General features: G+C 39.2%; 1 protein-coding gene across 2 annotated transcripts in view; it reads right to left on the bottom strand.

Annotated features, from left to right (window-relative positions):
• LOC106879029 (uncharacterized) overlaps positions 1–19792 on the bottom strand; it is a 106411-nt gene that overhangs the window by 65206 nt on the left and 21413 nt on the right. For both annotated transcript variants that reach the window (XM_052977325.1, XM_052977324.1), the window contains exon 4: positions 14980–15176. In XM_052977325.1, the coding sequence (XP_052833285.1) occupies positions 14980–15176 (197 nt within the window). The remainder of the gene's footprint in view (positions 1–14979; positions 15177–19792) is intronic.

Here is a 19792-nt window from a genome sequence, read left to right as displayed (position 1 = left end):
AAATCACCACCAATATCCTGAGACAATTTTTCATAGCCTTAGAAAAGCAGTTCTCACAACACTTGTGTATCCATAGCTTATACTGGTTATGCCAGCAGAAATACGTAGCCAAAGACAAAATCTCTGTACTTGGATTTTGTTGACTTGGAGAAAGCCCTTGACAGGGTCCCTTAATCCCTTGTCAGGTGGTCAGTATGGAAACTAGGGATAGTTTCCAATGAATGTTTGGTGAGAGCTGTACAAACCATGTACAGGAATGCTGTCAGTAATGTGAGGGTTGGCAACGAGTACAGCGAAGAATTCAGGGTACAAGTAGAGGTTAACCAACGATCGGTCCTCAGGCCTCTCTTGTTCATCATAGTCCTCCAGGCAATAACAGAGGAAGACAGGCTGCCTCTAGGAGCTCTTCTATGCTGATGACCTTGTTCTTAGAGTTGAATCACTACCAGAACTAGAGAAGAGGTATGAAGCAAGGTTTAGTATTGAAGGGTCTTAGAATTAACCTAGCAAAAACCAAAGCATTAGTAAGTAGGAAGGCAGCTGAATCACAAATCCCTTCAGGTAGATGGACCTGCTTGATCTGTAGAAAAGGCATAGATAGAAACTCCATAAGATGTACAGAGTGTAAGCTATGGACACATAAATGGTGCAGCAATATCAGAAGAAAGTTAACAGGGAAAATAGTTTTTGTGTGTGGAAGATGCACAGGTACAATAAACACCAGAAATATACAGAAAATAGACTATCAACTGCCAGGAGTGTAAGCTTCTGTTATATAGGTGACCAAGTTAGTAGCAGAGGTGGATGTTCCGAGAGCATAGCTGTGAGAATAACATTAAGTTGGACAATGTTCAGAGAGCTTCTACATCTGCTAGCAACAAAGGCTTCTCTCTCAGAGTGAAAGGCAGATTGTATGATGCCTGTGTGCAAACAGCTATGCTACATGACAGTGAAACATGGGCTGTGACAGTTGAGGACATGCATCAGCTTGAAAGAAATGAAGCCAGTATGCTTCACTGGATGTGCAATGCCAGTGTGCATGTTCGACAGAGTGTAAGAAACTTGAGAGAAATGTTGGGTATAAGAGGCACCAGATGTGGTGTGCAAGAGAGATGGCTGTGATGGTATGGTCATGTGATACATATGGATGAGGATAGCTGTATAAAGAGGTGTTGATCTCTAATCGTGGAGGAAACCTAGAGGTAGACTCTGGAAGACATGGAACAAGATGGTGAAGCATGATCTTCGAACTTTAGGCCTTACGGAGACAGTGAGTAGTGACCAAGATCTTTGGTGATACGCTGTGCTTGAGAAAACCCAGTAAGTCATGTGAAATCATGATCATGGCCGTTGCTGGTGTCATGTAACTGGCACCCGTGCTAGTGGCACATAAAGAGGACCTTTCAAGCATTGGGCGTCACAGAGGCAAGATGGCCAATGTCAGTGACACATAAAAAGCACCTTTCGAGTATTGGGTCTCATGGAGGCAATGATGAATGACCAAGACTCTTGACATTATGCTATTCTTGAGAAGATGACGTATCAAGCCAAGTGAAATCATAATCGTGTCAGATACTGGTGTCATGTGAATGGCACCTGTGCTGGTGGTACGTAAAATCACTCACTACATTCTTGGAATGGTTGGCATTAGAAAGGGCATCTAGCTGTTGAAACCAAGTCAAATCAGACTGGAGTCTGGTGCAACCTTCTAGCTTGCCTGCTCTGGTCAAACCATCCAACTCATGCCAGCATGGGCAACGGATATTAAATGATGATGATGATATCTTTATACATGTATATGTATGTATCGATGATGATGATTATGGTACAGATAGATAGATAGATAACTTTCTTTATTGGCCACACAGGGCTGAACATGGAGGGGACAAATACAATGTAGAGTTTTTCCTTTTCAAGGGGAGGTGAAAACAAACAAAAATAAAAACAATAAAAATAGGGACAACAATTAAAAGGGATCAAAATCGTTTGGGATATACAAAAGTCAAAATAGCAGAAAAAGTTCCCAAAAGTGGGGAGGTTTATCTGTGGAAAGAAAAACCTATGGAAAGACCATAGTAACCTCAGGCAATAATGTCACACAATAACACATTTACAAGTAGGTAACTCTCTTTTTTCCTTTGTTTTTCTGGTTCATAGGATTATGCTCAAGATGGCTCCATCATTCACAGGTGCTATCCTTGTTACATTCACCCATCTTTTCTTGAAGCATTCACTAGACAAAATTTCCTTCTCTACTCTCACCTTCCTCTTCAAGTGATACTTGAAGAAGTTGATGAGAGATTAACCAGAGAGGAAAGTGTTTGTCTCTAGCCGTTTCAGACACATTCTTTTGCCATAGCTACAAGTACAATGAAAATGGCTCTTCCTTCCCATTTGAAGGAAGGAGGCATGACAATATTGACGATAGACTCAGCTGATAGACCGACTCGTTCCAAACCTGACAGCAGTCGTTCAACATAAGCCCACAGGTTGGAAATGGTTAGACACTGCACGAGTGTGTGCAGAACAGTATCATCACTCTGACCGCATCTCGGGCAGGTCGGCCCAGTGTTTCTTGAGTCATGCCTGTAGAGCTTATCCTGAACGGGTATCGCTTCTCGATAGCACTGCCAGACCAGACAACTCTGCAAGTTGTCCATAGGTCCCGGCCCAAAAGTCGTCTTGAACAGGTGGGTTAGGTATTCCTCATTGAAGCCCAGAGATCGTCATCGTACCTCCCCTCCACTAATCCCCTATAGAATGCTTTGGTTGTGATGCAGTCACTCAAGGTCAACCCAGGACGGCATAGTTGCTCGAGAGCAATGCAACACTAACAGTGCCATTCGCCCTTCCGTGGCCTCTTCTTGATCCACGACTGCAGCTCGGTCATGGAGATGAGCTGTGAGAAAGCGCGCTGCACAAACGGTGACCACACCTGTTCACCGTCGTCTGCGTAGAGCTGGAGATGTCACAGTCTCAGTGCATGTCTGTGCATCATCAACCACAGCATGCCCAACCCTCCTCTTAGCGGGTGTTGGCAGCAAACGGATTGCCTGACCATTGGAATGCTTCCTTCTCACAAGAAGTGGAAGAGGATGCGCTCCAGTTTGGTGATAGTAGGGTCGGGACAAGGCACAATGGTCAGGCAGTAGTAGATGATGGACGTGATGTACGCGTTCGCCACCTCTGCCTGACCTTTTAGGGACAGCTTCCTCTCAGCCCATTGCCGGGAGAGATTGACCACCCTACTCGTTATCTCGTCCCAGTTCTTCTCCATTTTGAGGTCCAGACCAAACCAGACCTTGAGCAAGTTGACTGGGCACTGCTGGGTGGCATGGGCTTGCTTCTCCAGGTGCTGAGCTGCAAGCCCACTAACTTTTCCCAGTCAATTTTTGCTCCTGTTACCGCTTCGTAGTCTTTTAGTGTCGCACTGACCAGCTCGATGTGCTCGTGGCTAGACACTATGACGGTGAAGCCGTCTGCGTATGCGGACATGCTCATCCCGCACCCCAGTTCTTGCAAGGTGCCACTCAGTGTTGCCAGCTTCCACAGTAGTGGCTTGAGAGGAGGCATCCCTGACAAACCAAATGTGCAATGTCGAAAGGTCTCGATAGATGCCCATTCACACAAATTACCAAACGGATGTCTCTATACAAGGCAGCTATCCAGCCGCAGAAGACGGAACCAAAACCAGCCACTATGAGGGCAGCCTCCAAGTATCGATGGTCTACCCTATCAAATAGCGATTGTTGCTGTTGTTGCTCTTGCAGTTGTAGCTGCTGCTGTTATTGTTCTTTCAGTTATTGTTGCTGTTTTAGCAATTCGAGCAAACTGGTCAACAATTTTTCCATGATTTTACGATTTTGTATACCATAAAATTTGCACAAAATACTTTTGTGAATTTTGTAACTTCTTGTGAGTTTGTTAATTCCTCATCGCCACTGTTGTAATCCTTTGTCAGACTGTTGTAATGCCCAGACCATTATAGCAGTATAGTTAGTTAGACAAGACCACAACTATCTATGACTGTCTACTTCTGTACTCACTCATACACTGACACTAACTGACAGTATTTATAAAGACAATTACATACCACTTATCATGTTGGAAGGGTGCACCATTATTACTATTATTTCCATAACAGGCATACACCTCACTTTTCTTTAAGCTTAAGGGCTTAGCCAAAACCTTCTTTGCCATCATAGACTCTAACTTTCCATATCACCATAAATACAGTTCTATCTTCAACTGATCTACTCTAAAATTATCCCATTCATCTCTGCCTAATATGGAGTCTATCATAGCTTCAACTAAAACCTTAACACACACTTCCTAAATAACACCTTTAAGCAAAAAGGTCAAGATAAGTATAATAATATAAATCACTGCAGTGGTAGTACTAACACTGACCCAAATAGCCAAAGCCACACCTATAACCCTAACATTATAATTAATGTAAGCCATGATATAGACAGCCTCTTTTCTGATGATGGTGGAAGTGTGACTGGGAATAATAATAATAATAACAACAACAGCAGCAAGTATTAACAGCAGAAACACCAACACCAGCTTCAACGATGCCAACACCAACAACAATGGTAGCAACATCAACAGAAACAGTATCGCCAACACCTAAACATGGAGACACATCGGATGTTTCAGTAACACATTCAAACAGCACTTCTCCAACCACAAATCCTCTTTCAGGATCCCAGAAAGGAGATATGCTTCATCCTTAGCCAGTCATGAATGGTGGTTGAAAGACCCCACACATAATATTAGGGAGGATCCTAGAAACTCCAGGTCCTTACACAAATAGGACCAAGCACTGTAAACTGTGCATAGCCAAATGGATGAGGATATTAAAGGACTCCCTTGACCCAAGGAACATTCTTAAATCTAAGACAGAGGTCTTTGGACTCTGCATGGACTTCAGGAAATTCTTGCTGGTGTCCTGGGAGCTACACACCAACATGGTCAATTAATTAGTAGTCAAAGTAAGACAATCCCTGGTTGTTGAATAATGAAGTCTTTTCCTCCTCCATTTTCTAGAGAAGCCATAGGCCAACGAGTTTTAGAGTTTGAAGAAACACTGTAAAGCTAAGTGCTTTATGGATATGAAACCCAGGCTAACCCCATAGACTGGCCGTACCTACCTACCTACCTTATGGACGGATGATAGTGAAATCGACTGCGCATAAGTTTGCATTCTTTTTGCTTTCAAAATTGTGTCTTATATAATATTTTTTATGTAAAAGTTGTGCAACAACTAATACATTCGATCTTGCAAATTGTTGCCTTGTGTGGCATATTTCCTAGTTTTGTAAATTTGTTTTCGGCTTCCTTTGGAAGATGGCGTCTTCAATCCATGAAGATAATTTTTCTATCATGATAAATGGCAGTCTCCTTGTAGACACGTTTGACATAAACTTTCCTACCCCCTCCCCCTACCACGTGTTGATGAAAGAAGGGTGGCGGAGAGAAATTTAAAAAGAACGAATACAGACATAAACATGAATGCTAGTACCAACACCAAGACTGCCACCACCAGCAACAACAACAATATCATTGCGAAGCCCTCCATCATGACCTCCACCAAAGACAGTACCGCCAACATCACTACTACAACTTCAACTTCAACTGCTACAATTGACACCTCTGCTACCAACACTACCACCATCACCACCAAAGACAAAACAAATTTCGTGGAAGCAATAAAACAAAAGAGAACTATTCACTGCACAAGAAATAAACAACACAAAGGCGCTTCTTAGCAAAGAAGGAGATAATTTACACCTCCACATTCCAAAACATATCATAACACAAAAAAGGACCATCATATATAAAATTATCAACACGAAGACAAGATGATCGGAAAATGCACCACAACCAAAAATAGAAAAATTCATTCACCCTGTATGGGCACACAAAGAATATGTCAATTGGTGGCATAAATTCGGTACAGTTCAAGTGCGATTCCACATTGAAAATCTGGCCAAATGGTTTTCAACATTAACTCTCCACACAGACGAGTTGGTGATGATACCAACATAGGCCAGAGAGTGACAAAAGTCACAATAAAAAATGTGCCACCAGACATAAAAACACAATAGCAACAATCACTATTACAGCAACAAATGAAGTTGTCTAAAAATGTTGAGATGTTCATGCTAAATTATGTTGCAAACTCAACAACGAGGTTTAAGAATGAACCAGACAAAGGAGTTACCTTCAAGGCATACTACAGAAGATACAAAGAAATGTTCAATAAAGAGTGCAAAGTTTGGGATGACGATATGAAAATGCATCTTATCTTAAGAAAACTGGTAGCAGCAGAGCATTATAGTAATTATATACTCCTGAAAAAACGTTCTGGCATAAACTTTAAGGATACAAAAGACATACTGTGTAAAATTTCTAGTGAGAAAAGCTCATTGTTCAATACATGCTGGAAATGTTTGAACCTAGGAAAGACCAATGAGGAGGACTACATCACATATACTGATAGAGTTAACAGAGAATGTGAAAAGTTCAAACTGGATAAATTAATGCCAGATATGTTCAAGTGCCTGATATTTATACAGGGACTAAATACCGAGAAAGACACAGAAGTTAGAACAAGAATTCTTGCTAGTTTGGAACAAAACCAAGCTGTAACCTTACAACAAGTGTCAGAAGAGTGTGAAAGAATAGTAAAAGAGAGAAAATTGAACATAAAGATTGCTCCCAAGTGAAACAAGTGCAAAATAGGCAGAGTAGAAATCAAGTGTGTATTAAAGTACAATACAAATAGAACAAAAATCAGGGAACAAAGCCATCTTTTGCATGTGGAGGTCTACACCTGAGAAAAAACTGCCCATTTAAAAAAGCGAATTTTTCCATTGAGGAAAAATTGGACACATAAAAGTGCACTGTAAAACCAAGATGACAAAACATTGGAACAAAAGAAAAAGAAAATGTTGTCGAAGAAAATAATAATGTAACAAAGAGGAAAATTGTAAATGTGAAAATTGAAAATATAAGAGTAAAAATGCAGTTAGACACTGGAAATGATATTACCATTATGAATGAAGAAACTTGGAAGTATATCGGTAAGCTGAAATTAAGTAAATCTACAAAAGTAGCACACAGCGTTATGGGTAAAAGATTGTATTTTGTAGATGAATTTGTGTAATGTGACATTTTGTGACCAAATGAAAACAGCAAAAATATATGTGTTAAAAATTTCAGTTAATATCTATTCAGCACACGGTGGATGGAACTATTCAAAATGTGGAATACACCCAACAGTGTTTTGAGTTGAAATATAGTCGGTTCAGTCAAAGGTTCAAATGCAGCTGAGAGGTTGAAATGGAAAATAAAAGTTATTTCCAGATGTTTCCTCAGAGGAACTGGGCTGCTGCACAAAGACGAAGGAAAAAATTATAGTAAAACAAAGTGCAACACCTGTATCTAAGCGAAAACAGTATATACCATTCGCGGCAATAGAACAAATAAATAAATAACATGAAAGACTTGAAAGCCTAGGAATAATCAAGATGGACCACTGAGACTGGACAGCATCTACGATCTACATACAAAAATAATAATTTACAAGTTTGTGCAGATTTTTCAAGAGGGTTAAACGATTGCTTAATCTCATGTAACTACCCTTAATCTCACTTAACTACCCATAGCCAAGTCCTGAGGAAGTGTTCGCAAAATTGAATGGAGGGAAATTCTTCTCAAAATTAGATCTCTCAGGGGCATACTTACAAATCCAAGTAGAAGAATGCTCACACTTATCAGCCATTAATACACACTGTGGCTTATTTAAATTCAAGCAGCTTCCCTTTGATGTTAAAGTGGCTGCTTCCATATTTCAGCAAATAATAGATACAATGTTAGGTAACTGTGATTTTGCTATTGTTTCTTTAGACAATATCCTAATAAAAAGCAAATTACATGAACAACATGTAGAACATGTTAAAATAGTATTCAAAAAGATTAAAGAATACAACTTCAAGTTAATGGAAGAAAAATGCAAGTTTTTTTCTGAAAAAATTAAATACTTGGGCCAGATAATAGATAAAAACAGACGGAAACCAGATCCAACCAGAGCAACTGCAATAAAAGATATGCTCATGCCAAATAGTATGACTATGCCTCAAGCATTCTTGGGGTTTAGTAAATTACTATCAAATTTACATTCCCAATATACATAATGTAAGGGCTGCACTTAACGATCTGTTAAAGAAAAATGCAAAATGGTGTTGGACTGATATGTGTGAGAAGGCACTTGATGAGTTAAAAAACATTTTAATGTTAGACTTATCATTAACGCATTTTGATCCATAGTTGGATATTGTATTGGCTACAGATGTGAGTGATTACAGTGCAGGAACCATACTTCTGCACAAATATGACAATGGAAGTAAAAAGACTATAGCACATGCGTCACGATTGTTACTACCAGCAGAAAGGAACTATAGTCAAACAGAAAAGGAAGTATTAGCATTCATATTTGGTGTGAAAAAATTCCATAAATTTATCTGTGGAAGAAATTTCTGTCTACAAACCGATCATCGCGCACTACTGTCAATATACAGTTCTAAAAAAGAATACCAACACACACAGCGAATAGACTACAGCGATGGAGCACTACATTATTAAATTATGATTACAAAATGGAATATTTAGTGTCAAAAAAACTAGGGCATGCAGATGGTTTGTTCAGACTGATACTGAAACACTGCAAGCCATTTGAAGATGTGGTAATCACAGCTTTAAGATCAGAAGGAGAAATAAAAAATGTAATGTGGATTGTGGTACGTGGATTACTGGTGACCCTTGAAGACATAAAACAAAATGCAGAAAAGGACAAATTCATAACAGAAATTAAAAGAATATTGTGGACAGGGAAAATAAAGTGGAACATGATTGGTGCAAAATGAAACCAAGACATGAAGCTATACTCAATTTGTGACAGCACACTGATGGATGTACAGAGAGTAGTAATACCTGAAACATTGCAAAAGAAAATGTTGAGGGAGTACCATGTTGGTATTTTGAGGATGAAAGCTTTAATGCGTAGCTACGTGTACTGGCCAAAAATGGATAAAGAAATTGAAATTTTAGTGAAAGGCTGTAGAGGATGGGCTCTAGAGGCAAAATTACAGACGATAACAAGTGAACCTTGAACAAAAGGAGATGTTCCATGGTCGAGACTACACATTGATTTCGCTGGTCCTTTAAACAGTTCTGACTACTTAGTGGTAGTGGATAGCTTCTTTAAATGATTGGGAATTTGTAAGTGTAAAAAGCCAATCTCCTCAACTGAGCCAAATTTTCTACATGAATTGTTTGTGAGATTTGTCATCCCAGACAAGATAGTGTCTGACAATGTGTGTCTTTTGAATTTAAAAAGTTTTGTGAAACATTCATTGTAAAACATGTAATTATGGCACCATACCATTCTAGATGTAACAGACAAGCAGAACACTTTGTCGATACATTCAAGACAGCCCTAAGAAAGTTGAATAAGGAAGTCATGGATGAGGTAGCTCTATAACAATCCTTAAAAGAATACCATGTGACACCAAATCCAAACACCCCAGCAGGTGTATCACCAGTGGAGCTGATGCTTGCAAGGAAATAAAATCAGTCTTCAACAAATTGCTACCTGGTAAGAAAAGAAAAATTGCAATGGAAAATACAGCAAGATATTTCAAAATTAAAGGAAAGGTCTTTCTTAGGGCATACAAGAACGTAAAATAAAGTTGGGAAGCAGGTGTGATTACCAAATGTATAGGAAAAACGCTATACTTGGTAAAAAGAAGGAAAGGGGTATACAAGAGAAACATGAACCAACTAAAAAAGGAGATTCATTGAGAGGGAACCCAAGAGAATGGAAGAACTAATGGTATTTTCAAGTACCAAAGCCACGACAAATAACTGAACCCAGATGAACAGGCATAAAGAAAGGAAATCTACAGATGTTCTGGAAGTGGATGCCAAACAAAAAAAAATATTAAATGTGTAACTGTACGAGAAAAAAAACTTAAAAAATGGAAGTAGGGTGATGTAAAAATTATTACTATAAAAAAAAATAAAATGACACTACCCAAAAAAAAGAAAAACTTGAAAGGGGAGATGTTATGGAGATAATAGCAATAATGGTACACCCCTCTCACGTGATGAGTGGTATGTGATAGTCATTATAAATACTGCCAGTCAGTGTAGGAGAGAGTACAGAAGTAGATGGTCATAGACAGTTGTGGTTTTACATGTCTAATTGTATTGCTATACCAGAGTGGGCATTACAACAGTCTGACAAAGGATTACAACAATATCAGAAAATTGATCTTCCCCCTCCACTTTTAGTAGGCAATTTAGGGGATGTATAATTGATATTCTCTGTTAGAGGAGATCTTCAAGATTCATCATCATTTATCAGTTTGTACCTCACATGAGTATTATAGGGGTGTAGAGTAGCTGAGGGCACTGTCTCCTAGGTTCTCTTTAGTTCTTAGCAGGGGTTATAGTGTGCCTATCCACAGAGGTGTGTGGAGCTTCAGGACTGAATTATATGTGTGTAGATGGGGCAATTGCCTTGGGTATCTAGTTATTGGGGGCCCTTATTACGATGGGTATGAAGCACTCAATACAGGAAGACCGTCCCTCACTTACTAGAAATCAGGCATGAAGAGGCCCTCTTTCAATATTGATTTCATAATAAATGTAATTGATTCTCTTTTATGATAAACACCCACAGATTTTGCCACTTTAGAGACACTAAATAGTTCAATTAAAAAACAGTTTATACCCAATCCCAAAGTACTTACAAATACCCAAGAGAATTGGAGCTGCTTTTGGGACAATAAAGAAAATAGAAACAGCAGAACACGCCTGAAAATTTATGTATGTATGTGTGTATCTGTGAGTGTATGTGTGTGTAAGTATAAATGTATATAAAGATAAAGAGATTAATAGAAAAATGTTATTGTCTCCTTCAACACATGACTGAGCTTGACCTTGGTTTGATCAATAATGGTCAAAGGCACACACACACACACACACACACACACACTTCTACTTCTACTTCTAAATTTATTTTCAGTGAGGCCTTGAAAACTGGTCTTATTTTATGAAGTAAATAAGTAAAGAAAACTTTTGAATTTAATCATAAAATTACATTTCTCAACAGCTAAAAGCATTCTTTTTTCAGCTTTAGAATTATTGCATATATATTCAAATGTTTCATTAAATCAAACCTTTTTTCTTTCTTATTTTTTCATATATTTTTCATCATTCTGTCAAACACTTGGAATTACTATATGGAAGTGAGGCAAAATTGGTAACTGGGGCAAAATGAATAATTTCTTATTTCTTGTTATTTTCTCTCATTTTGTACCATTGCATCATCTTTGGGAGTAAAAATTGGTCAGTAGAGTTTACATAGTTGAGAGTTTGGAACATAGGTGACAGGTACTATTTTCAAGAAATTTTTCCTCAAATTTGACCTGATTATAACTGAGGTAACAAAATATTTGGATAATTTTGGGTGAAGAAGCTATGGAGAATATTTCATGTTGAGTTTAATTAATTATGTGCTATTTTACCATAATCCTCTTTCATTTGATCAAGATAGTTAAAATTTGTGTTGCATTTGTGATGTCTAAGGATGTATGTTTATGTGTAATAACTATTTTCAAATTTAATTCTAGGGAACTGGAAGGGCATATTCATCTTGTCTGGTCTTTTACCCCGCCTAAATTTGTCTTTTATATACTCAAAGAAAACAGAGATAATTTTCTGAAATAGTATTCTGAATGTGTTATAGGTTTTACTGGCTTTAGAGAAGGTTTTCACTTCACTTATATAGTTTTGGCAAGGTAGTGAACATTTGTAATAAATACATTTTCTTCAAAGCCAAAAATGTAAATATTACTCATTGTGCCCCGCCTACAAAGTCTGGAGAAAGACTTTTGGTAACAGTTGTTTGAATTTCAATGTTTTTGTTGGGGGTTTCCCCTGCTGTTTTTTTTTTTTGTTTTTTTTTTTTCATGCATTTCAAAACAATGAAGGGAAGCTGTTTTGAAAGAAGAATTTTTAAAATTCACGACTTTTAAATGTTGGTATTTCCACCCCCACCTCTCTCTCACACATACATCACACACACACATCATGCCTTCTGCCATTTTATCTTATTCTACATTCTGAAACATATGTAACATGCATTAAAAGAAAAAAAATCTTACCCCATTCTTCCCTCCTCCATTGTACTTTTCACAATGTCAAAGACCATGAGTGAATGTGTGAAAAACGAAATTTGAATTCTGAAAAGCATATATCTATTAAGCGACATTTTCAGTCATTTATTTAAACTTTCTCTGCTAATTCATCAAATTCAATCATATCTAATAGATAGATTTTGAGATTTAAAATCAGTAATTTTCTAAGATTTTAATTTTTGTGTATAAGGGGTCTGACGAATTTGAAGTGCCCTGGGCTCCCCATAGTTTAAATACAGTCCTGTGGGGAGGCTTAGTATACCCACTGGTGGGATATGTTCCCTGAGGGTTGAGTTAAGATATATATTTTATAAGTTTAGTGTTTGATGTGAATTTAACTTCCTGAGAGAAGCTGCTAGTGTTTGATTATAATAGGTAGCATGGCTATTGAAAATTTCTTCCCTAACTGAGAGATCCAATATTTGGATAGATGTACATTTCAGGTAGATTTATGATAATTTGAGTTTATGTTAATGTATCTGAGGTAGTCATTAGGTTTTTTGTAGGGGGAGTATAGCTAAGACTTTAAATCTAATGGAACATCTTGCCAATTAGCTATTCTGTCGGTATTCTCAAATGTGATAGATAGATTAAAATTAGCAAAGAACTTGTGTAGATCTTTCTTAGCTCTTTTCAATGCATGTCTTGATAGGCCCGTAGTGACCAACAGAGTGTTGTCCCTGTACAAACTTACTTTGATATTTGAGAAATACATGTGGAGTCGCTGGAGGAGGTACAGTCCCACAAGATCCATAACTAGAGCAGAGTACGAAGAGCCCATAGTTATGTTGATGAAGTTATTATTGTGAGCAGCCTTGCAGCAAAGCTTATTTCCAAAGGAAATGTGTGTCTTTCTAGCAGCCAAAATGACATCGATTTCTAAATGGATAAAGTTAGTCAAGTTTTTAGCAAGAATGAATTTATAATAATAATAATAATAATAATAATAATACCTTACCAGTACCCTTAACCTTTTAGCAGCAGCATGCAATTTATTGATAAGTGAGCCTGAATCAACCACAAATTGGATGCTGGAGGGACAAACCACCCTAATTCCCCAAAACAAAGACACCATACACTCACAGAATTATAGACCAATAACATTCCTATCAACATCCTACAAAACCCTAACATCAGTCATTTATAGCTGGCTTATAAAACACCTGGAAAACAACAATGTTTTACCAGAAGAACAAAAGGAGTGCCATAGAAGGAATTAGAGAATTAGACCATAATCGCCTGCACAAATATCTAGGAACAGATGAAACAGCTAAAATACAGCACATAGAAATGAAAGAGAAAATTAGGAGACAAAAAACAACATGAAAACAAAATTACAAAAGATACTGAAGAAGAAAGGGAGAGAAAAATCACTTCATGGCCAATATGCTGCAAAGCTTGACAGAGAGGAAGTGAGCCTAAGTAAAAGCCAACAGTGGCTCAAAAGCTCTGGACTAATAGTCGAGATGGAAGAACTGATTCTCACTGCACAAGACCAATGCCTGACTATAAACAATTATAAAAGCAAAACAAAGAAAACAAGCCTCAACACCAAATGCAGAATGTGCAACCAGCAACAATGCGACAGCTGACCACATCATCTTGGGCTACCCAGTCCTTGCCAAATCTGAATATATATACAGACACGACCAAGTAAGCAGCTTAAAAGCATATATATCTTGTTTCCAATGACAGAATGCCCAGTAAATGGAAATGTGGACCAATACATTGATCCATTACCTGGGATAACAGCTGTATGACATTATTATTTGCTTTTGCTTGCTTCAATTCACCATTATAATAATTCAAATAATTCAAATGATCTGATAAGCTTGTCCTGCCTTGGATCCTAGTAGCTTACTAATTGCAGTAGAAGACACCTGCCCTTATGGCAGTTTCTGCTCCTATTCTTCTTATGTCCTCTTCAATAAGAATAATATACTGTACCTATTGGTAACTGATTCTTATATGTATTGGCCCTCCTAACCATTTAGACCCTCTGAAGAAGCCTAGAGGCACACTCAACATCCAAATTTTATCTACCCATCCCTACAGAACACTGAAGAGATGGAGATAACATGGAGGATATTGTGGCCTCTGGCCAGAAACGGCCGTAAAGAATTGATCTTTTACTCTATTATATATTACTAGTACATATGTGTGTAACACAAGTCTTTGTATGTGTATGTATTCTTATAATACTTTTTTATGTTTTAGAATAAATAGACATATTAGAATGTCTATCAGCTGATGTATGTCATTTTTGTATCCCCTCCATTTTCTTTTTTGGTCGTATATATATATATATATATATGATATCAGCCCTTTAATACCCAGTGTAAATCATAAGGATACAAGTAAATCTTTTCCAATATTCAGATGGATTTCTGTCCTCCATGTCAGCTAACTTTCTCCCAACTACAACCTTAATCTTGTAATACACCTGAGCACTGTATACAATAAGTTCATTTATTTATGCCATTCACTGTTCACCATTACACCAAGCTCTTCTTGAAAGACAAAAACAAAAACACAGAATATTGTGAAACTTAACGGGAACATACTGCATGTAAAACACATTAATTACCTGTTTCACCTTATTTGTTTTAAAAAACCATAATTCTTGATGACACAGGTGTAATAAAATGTGTGTGTGTGTGTGTGTGTGTGCGTGCATGCATGTGTGTGTGTGTTTATTTTAATTTACCTTGAACGCCAAAGGTGGGCGAATGAAAATATAACGTGGTTGTGTTGTGTTGACCAATTCAAATTCAGTGCTGAAGCAGTTCTCCTTGTTTAAACATGTTATGCTTGCATTGGTATCGCTGTTCAAAGCAATGTGAACTGGATGACTGTATTCCTGAGTGACACAAACTTGCACATCCCATTTTCTGGCCTGGGTATCTGACAAATAATTTGAAAAAAAGAAAAATGTTTATCAACTATTTTTAAAACATCTTACAAATATTTATATTGTGAATAGTTATTCTATTCTTCTCCTCTCTAGTATTTTATTACCAATTTCAGCCAGAGACTGTGGCTATACTGGGGCACCACCCTAGTTATGCAAAGAAAACTAGTGTATAACATTGGAATTTGTTTTGGAAAATCAGCAAAATCTGAATCATCATGTCAACTGGAACTCTTCATACATTTTCTTTCAACAAACTGTCATGTCTAGTTGCTCTCTCCTTGATAATTAATCTATGACATTCTCCCCCATTCACTAGTTTTATCAGCCATTCTTTCTCTTGATACTGTCTATATCTTAACTACCATAACACCATCAATGAACCATTGTGTATCATATTGGCACGGCTAAGGATGTGTTGAGTGTGTTTATTTTTGTATATATGTGGCAATGACGGTTTCTACAGAACGCTTGCATTAAGAAAAAATAAAACACTTCTGAGTTTGTTGTAAGTTAGCCTACACGTTGCTAAATTTCCTTTAGAAATTCTCCCTGTGGCCATACGCAATTCACTGGTTTTGTATATGGAATTTTATTTCTGAAATTCAAGAATTGTGTATTGAAACAGCTGTCAGTAGGAATTTCTATGTATAATTTGAATACCTTTATATAAAAACATTTGTATGAAAATTTTTTCCATTTTCTTCATTTTCTTGTTTAAAGTTTATATATATATATACACATACATACATACATACATACATACATACGTACACACACATATATACACACATATATCATCATCATCATCATCGCTTAACGTCCGCTTTCCATGCTAGCATGGGTTGGACAATTTGACTGAGGACTTGGTGAACCAGATGGCTGCACCAGGCTCCAATCTGATCTGGCAAAGTTTCTACAGCTGGATGACCTTCCTAATGCCAATCACTCCGAGAGTGTAGTGGGTGCTTTTATGTGCCACCGGCACGAGGGCCAGTCACGCAGTACTGGCAACGGCCATGCTCAAAATGGTGTTTGTTACGTGCCACCGGCACAAGTACCAATAAGGCAACACTGGTAATGATTACGCTCTAATGGTGCTATTTACATGCCACTGGCATGGAAGCCAGACAGCTGCTCTGGCAGTGATCACACTCGGATGGTGCTGTTAGTGCTCCACTGGCACAGGTGCTAGTCATCAAATATGGTTCAATTACGATTTCGATTTCAATTTCACTTGCCCCAACAGGTCTTCGTAAGCCTAGTTAGTTTAGTGTCCAATGAAGGAGATGTTGGCATGGGTGCCAGTCATCGAATTTGGTTTGATTTCGATTTCAATTCACTTGCCTCAACAGGTCTTCACAAGCAGAGTTTAGTGTCCATGAAGTAAAGATACGAATAAGTGAGCTGGCTACACTTCTGGCAGAGGCCAAAGATTATGCACTCACTTGGCTTGCCGGGTCTTCACCTGCACTGCATATTTCCAAAGGTCCCGGTCACTAGTCATTGCCTTGGTGAGGCCTAAAGATCGAAGGTCGTGCTTCACCACCTCATCCCAGGTCTCCTGGGTCTACCTCTTCCACAGGTTCCCTCAACCGCTAGGGTGTGGCACTTTTTCACACAACTATCGTCATCCATTCTTGCCACATGACCATACCAGCACAATCGTCTCTCTTGCACACCACAACTGATGCTTCTTAGGTCCAACTTTTCTCTCAAGGTACTTACACTCTGTCGAGTATGTACACTGACATTACACATCCATCGGAGCATACAGGCTTCATTTCTTGCGAGCTCATGCATATCCTCAGCAGTCACGGCCTATGGTACACTGCCATGTAGCATGGCTGTTCGTATACATGCGTCATACAGTCTGCCTTTTACTCTGAGTGAGAGGCCCTTTGTCACAAGCAGAGGTAAAAGCTTTCTTAACTTTGACCAGGCTATTCTTACTCTAGCAGCTACACTTTCAGCGCACCCACCCCCACTACAAACTTGGTCACCTAGATAGCGGAAGCTATCAACTACTTCTAGTTTTTCTCCCTGGAATGTGGCAAAGGTTGTTTTCTGCGCATTTTCAGTATTTATTGCTCCTGAGCATCTGCCACATACAAAAATTATCTTGCCAGTTAGCCTTCCTTTGATATTGTTGCACCTCTTATGAGTCCATAGCTTACACTGCGTACAACTTATGGAGTTTCTACCTACGCCTTTTCTACAGATCAAGCAGGGCCATCTACCTGAAGGTGTTTGTGGTTTGTCTACCTTCCTACTTATTAGGACTTTGGTTTTAGCTAGGTTGACTCTAAGGCCCTTCGATTCTAGTCCTTGCTTCCACACCTGAAACTTCTCCTGTAGTTCTGATAGTGACTCAGCAATTAGGGCAAGGTCATCAGCATAGAGGAGTTCCCAGGGGCATCCTGTCTTGAATTCCTGTGTTATCGCCTGGAGGACTATGATAAATAGGAGGGGGCTAAGGACTGAACCTTGGTAGACCTCTACCCGGAATTCTTCACTGTACTCGTTGCCAGCCCTCACCTTACTGACAGCGTCCCTGTACATGGCTTGCACAGCTCTCACTAACCATTCATCTATCCCTAGTTTGCTTATTGACCACCAGATAAGGGATCGGGGGACCCTGTCAAAGGCTTTCTCCATGACAGCGAAAGCCAGGTACAGAGATTTATCTTTGGCTAGGTATTTCTCCTGCAGCTGTCTTACCAGAAATATAGCATTAGTGGTGCTTTTCCCTGGAACAAACCCAAACTGCATCTCATAGAAGCTGACTCTCTCCCTAATTATTTGGGCTATGACCCTCTCAGTGACCTTCATTACCTGGTCCAACAACTTGATACCTCTGTAATTGTTTGTGTCTAAAGCGTCACCTTTACCTTTGTAGCAGTTGACTATGGTGCTGCTACAACAGTCATTGGGTATGACTCCTTCATGTATTATTGATCTCTTTATCTACCAAGGTACTGTCAATTAGGATAGCTGGTCCCTCTGTTGGGTTGACATGTGGCAGACTCTCTTCCTCCCATTCATTCTCTTTATTAAGCAACCTTTCATACTGGCATCTCCAAACCTCTCTCTTTGCAGCCTCATTTAATGCAAGTGAGCCATCATCCATGCGGACACATTTCTCTCCTACGACATCATGATTCTCTCTCACACACTGTCTTGCAACACGAAATACTTCAAGGTTTTGGTCCTCACAACACAGAACATTGGCAAATTTTTTCTTATCTGCTTCCCCTCTGGCTAAATAATCGTGTCTCCTAGCTTCCCTTCTGGCAGTCTGATACAATTCCCTGCTACCTCCGTTCTTTCAGTCCTTCCAAGCCCGTTTCTTTTGTCTAATAGCCCTGTCAAACACATTGTTCCACCACCACGTTACTTTGGGTCGAGAGAGGACTTTGCACCATCCACAGATCTGGTCAGTGGCTCTCAGCAAGTTGCCCTGTAGAAACCTCCAGTTGTCTTCCACCTTATGTGATGTTATATCCCCTTCTATTTCATCGAAGGCTTCGAGTAACACATCTTCAAATCTCTGTCTATTTGTTGGATCTTTAAGCTTCCAGACCCTTCTCCTCCAAGCTGGTCTACTTCTGGGCATCCATTTAGCCTTGATCTCAAAGTTGCTAACTACTAATCTGTGTTGAGGGATACATTCTTCGCCTGGGAAGGTTTTGGCATTTATAAGCAGTCCTCTTTCCCTTTTTCTGGCGAGAATGTAGTCAATTAGGCTAGTGTGTCTGCTGGAATGGTAGGTTTCCTGAAGTTGGTATTGCAAACCATAAGATCATTTGCATCACAGAACTCCAGCAGTCTGGTTCCCTGCTCATTGCGGGAACCAAAGCCATAGTCTCCATGTACACCATGGAAGCCCCTTGTATGTTGTCCAACATGTCCATCGAAATCACCAGCCACAAAGAGTAGGTCTCTGTCATCTGTCAATGAGGTAGTCTGCAAAGGGGTGTCATAAAATTGGTTTTTCTGCCCATCCGGTAGCCCCGGTTGAGGGGCATAGGCCAAAAGGACGGTAGCTACCCTATGGTGAAGCACCAATCTAATCTTAAGTACTCTGTCACATACTCTGACTACCTCGATTACCTTATCCACCCATTTCTCCGAAAGAAGTATTCCCATACCCCCGACCTAGTCAGTGTTCCCTGCTCAGAAAATCTTGTAACTGTGTTCTTTGCCTGTGAGGAACCTAGGGAAACCTCCTTTCCACCTTACTTCTTGGGTGCAGCACAAATCTACACATCTCCATTCAAGCATCTCAACAATCTCACCAGACCTACCATTCAGTGTGCCAACGTTGAGAGTGCCAATTCTGAGGGTGTGGGAGGTGTGGGCCTGTGAGACCCTGGGACAGGGGACAGTAGTGTCGTGTACCTGAAAAAAAAGCTTGCATTTGGCAGAATTCATAAGGAAACAATAGCCTACAACCTGCATACACTACACCATTTTTATGCGCTATATGATCGATAAACCCTGGGTAGGGGTGGGGATGGCATTAGGCCCTTAGAAGTGTTCACGACAGACAACCAAGGATGACAGAGGATAGGAACTTCCGGTAAGGGTGGAGGCGGTGGGAGGGAAG

Source organism: Octopus bimaculoides, chromosome 28 (assembly GCF_001194135.2).
Source record: "Octopus bimaculoides isolate UCB-OBI-ISO-001 chromosome 28, ASM119413v2, whole genome shotgun sequence".
NCBI lineage: Eukaryota > Metazoa > Mollusca > Cephalopoda > Octopoda > Octopodidae > Octopus > Octopus bimaculoides.
This window is presented reverse-complemented; position numbering and strand designations above follow the sequence as displayed.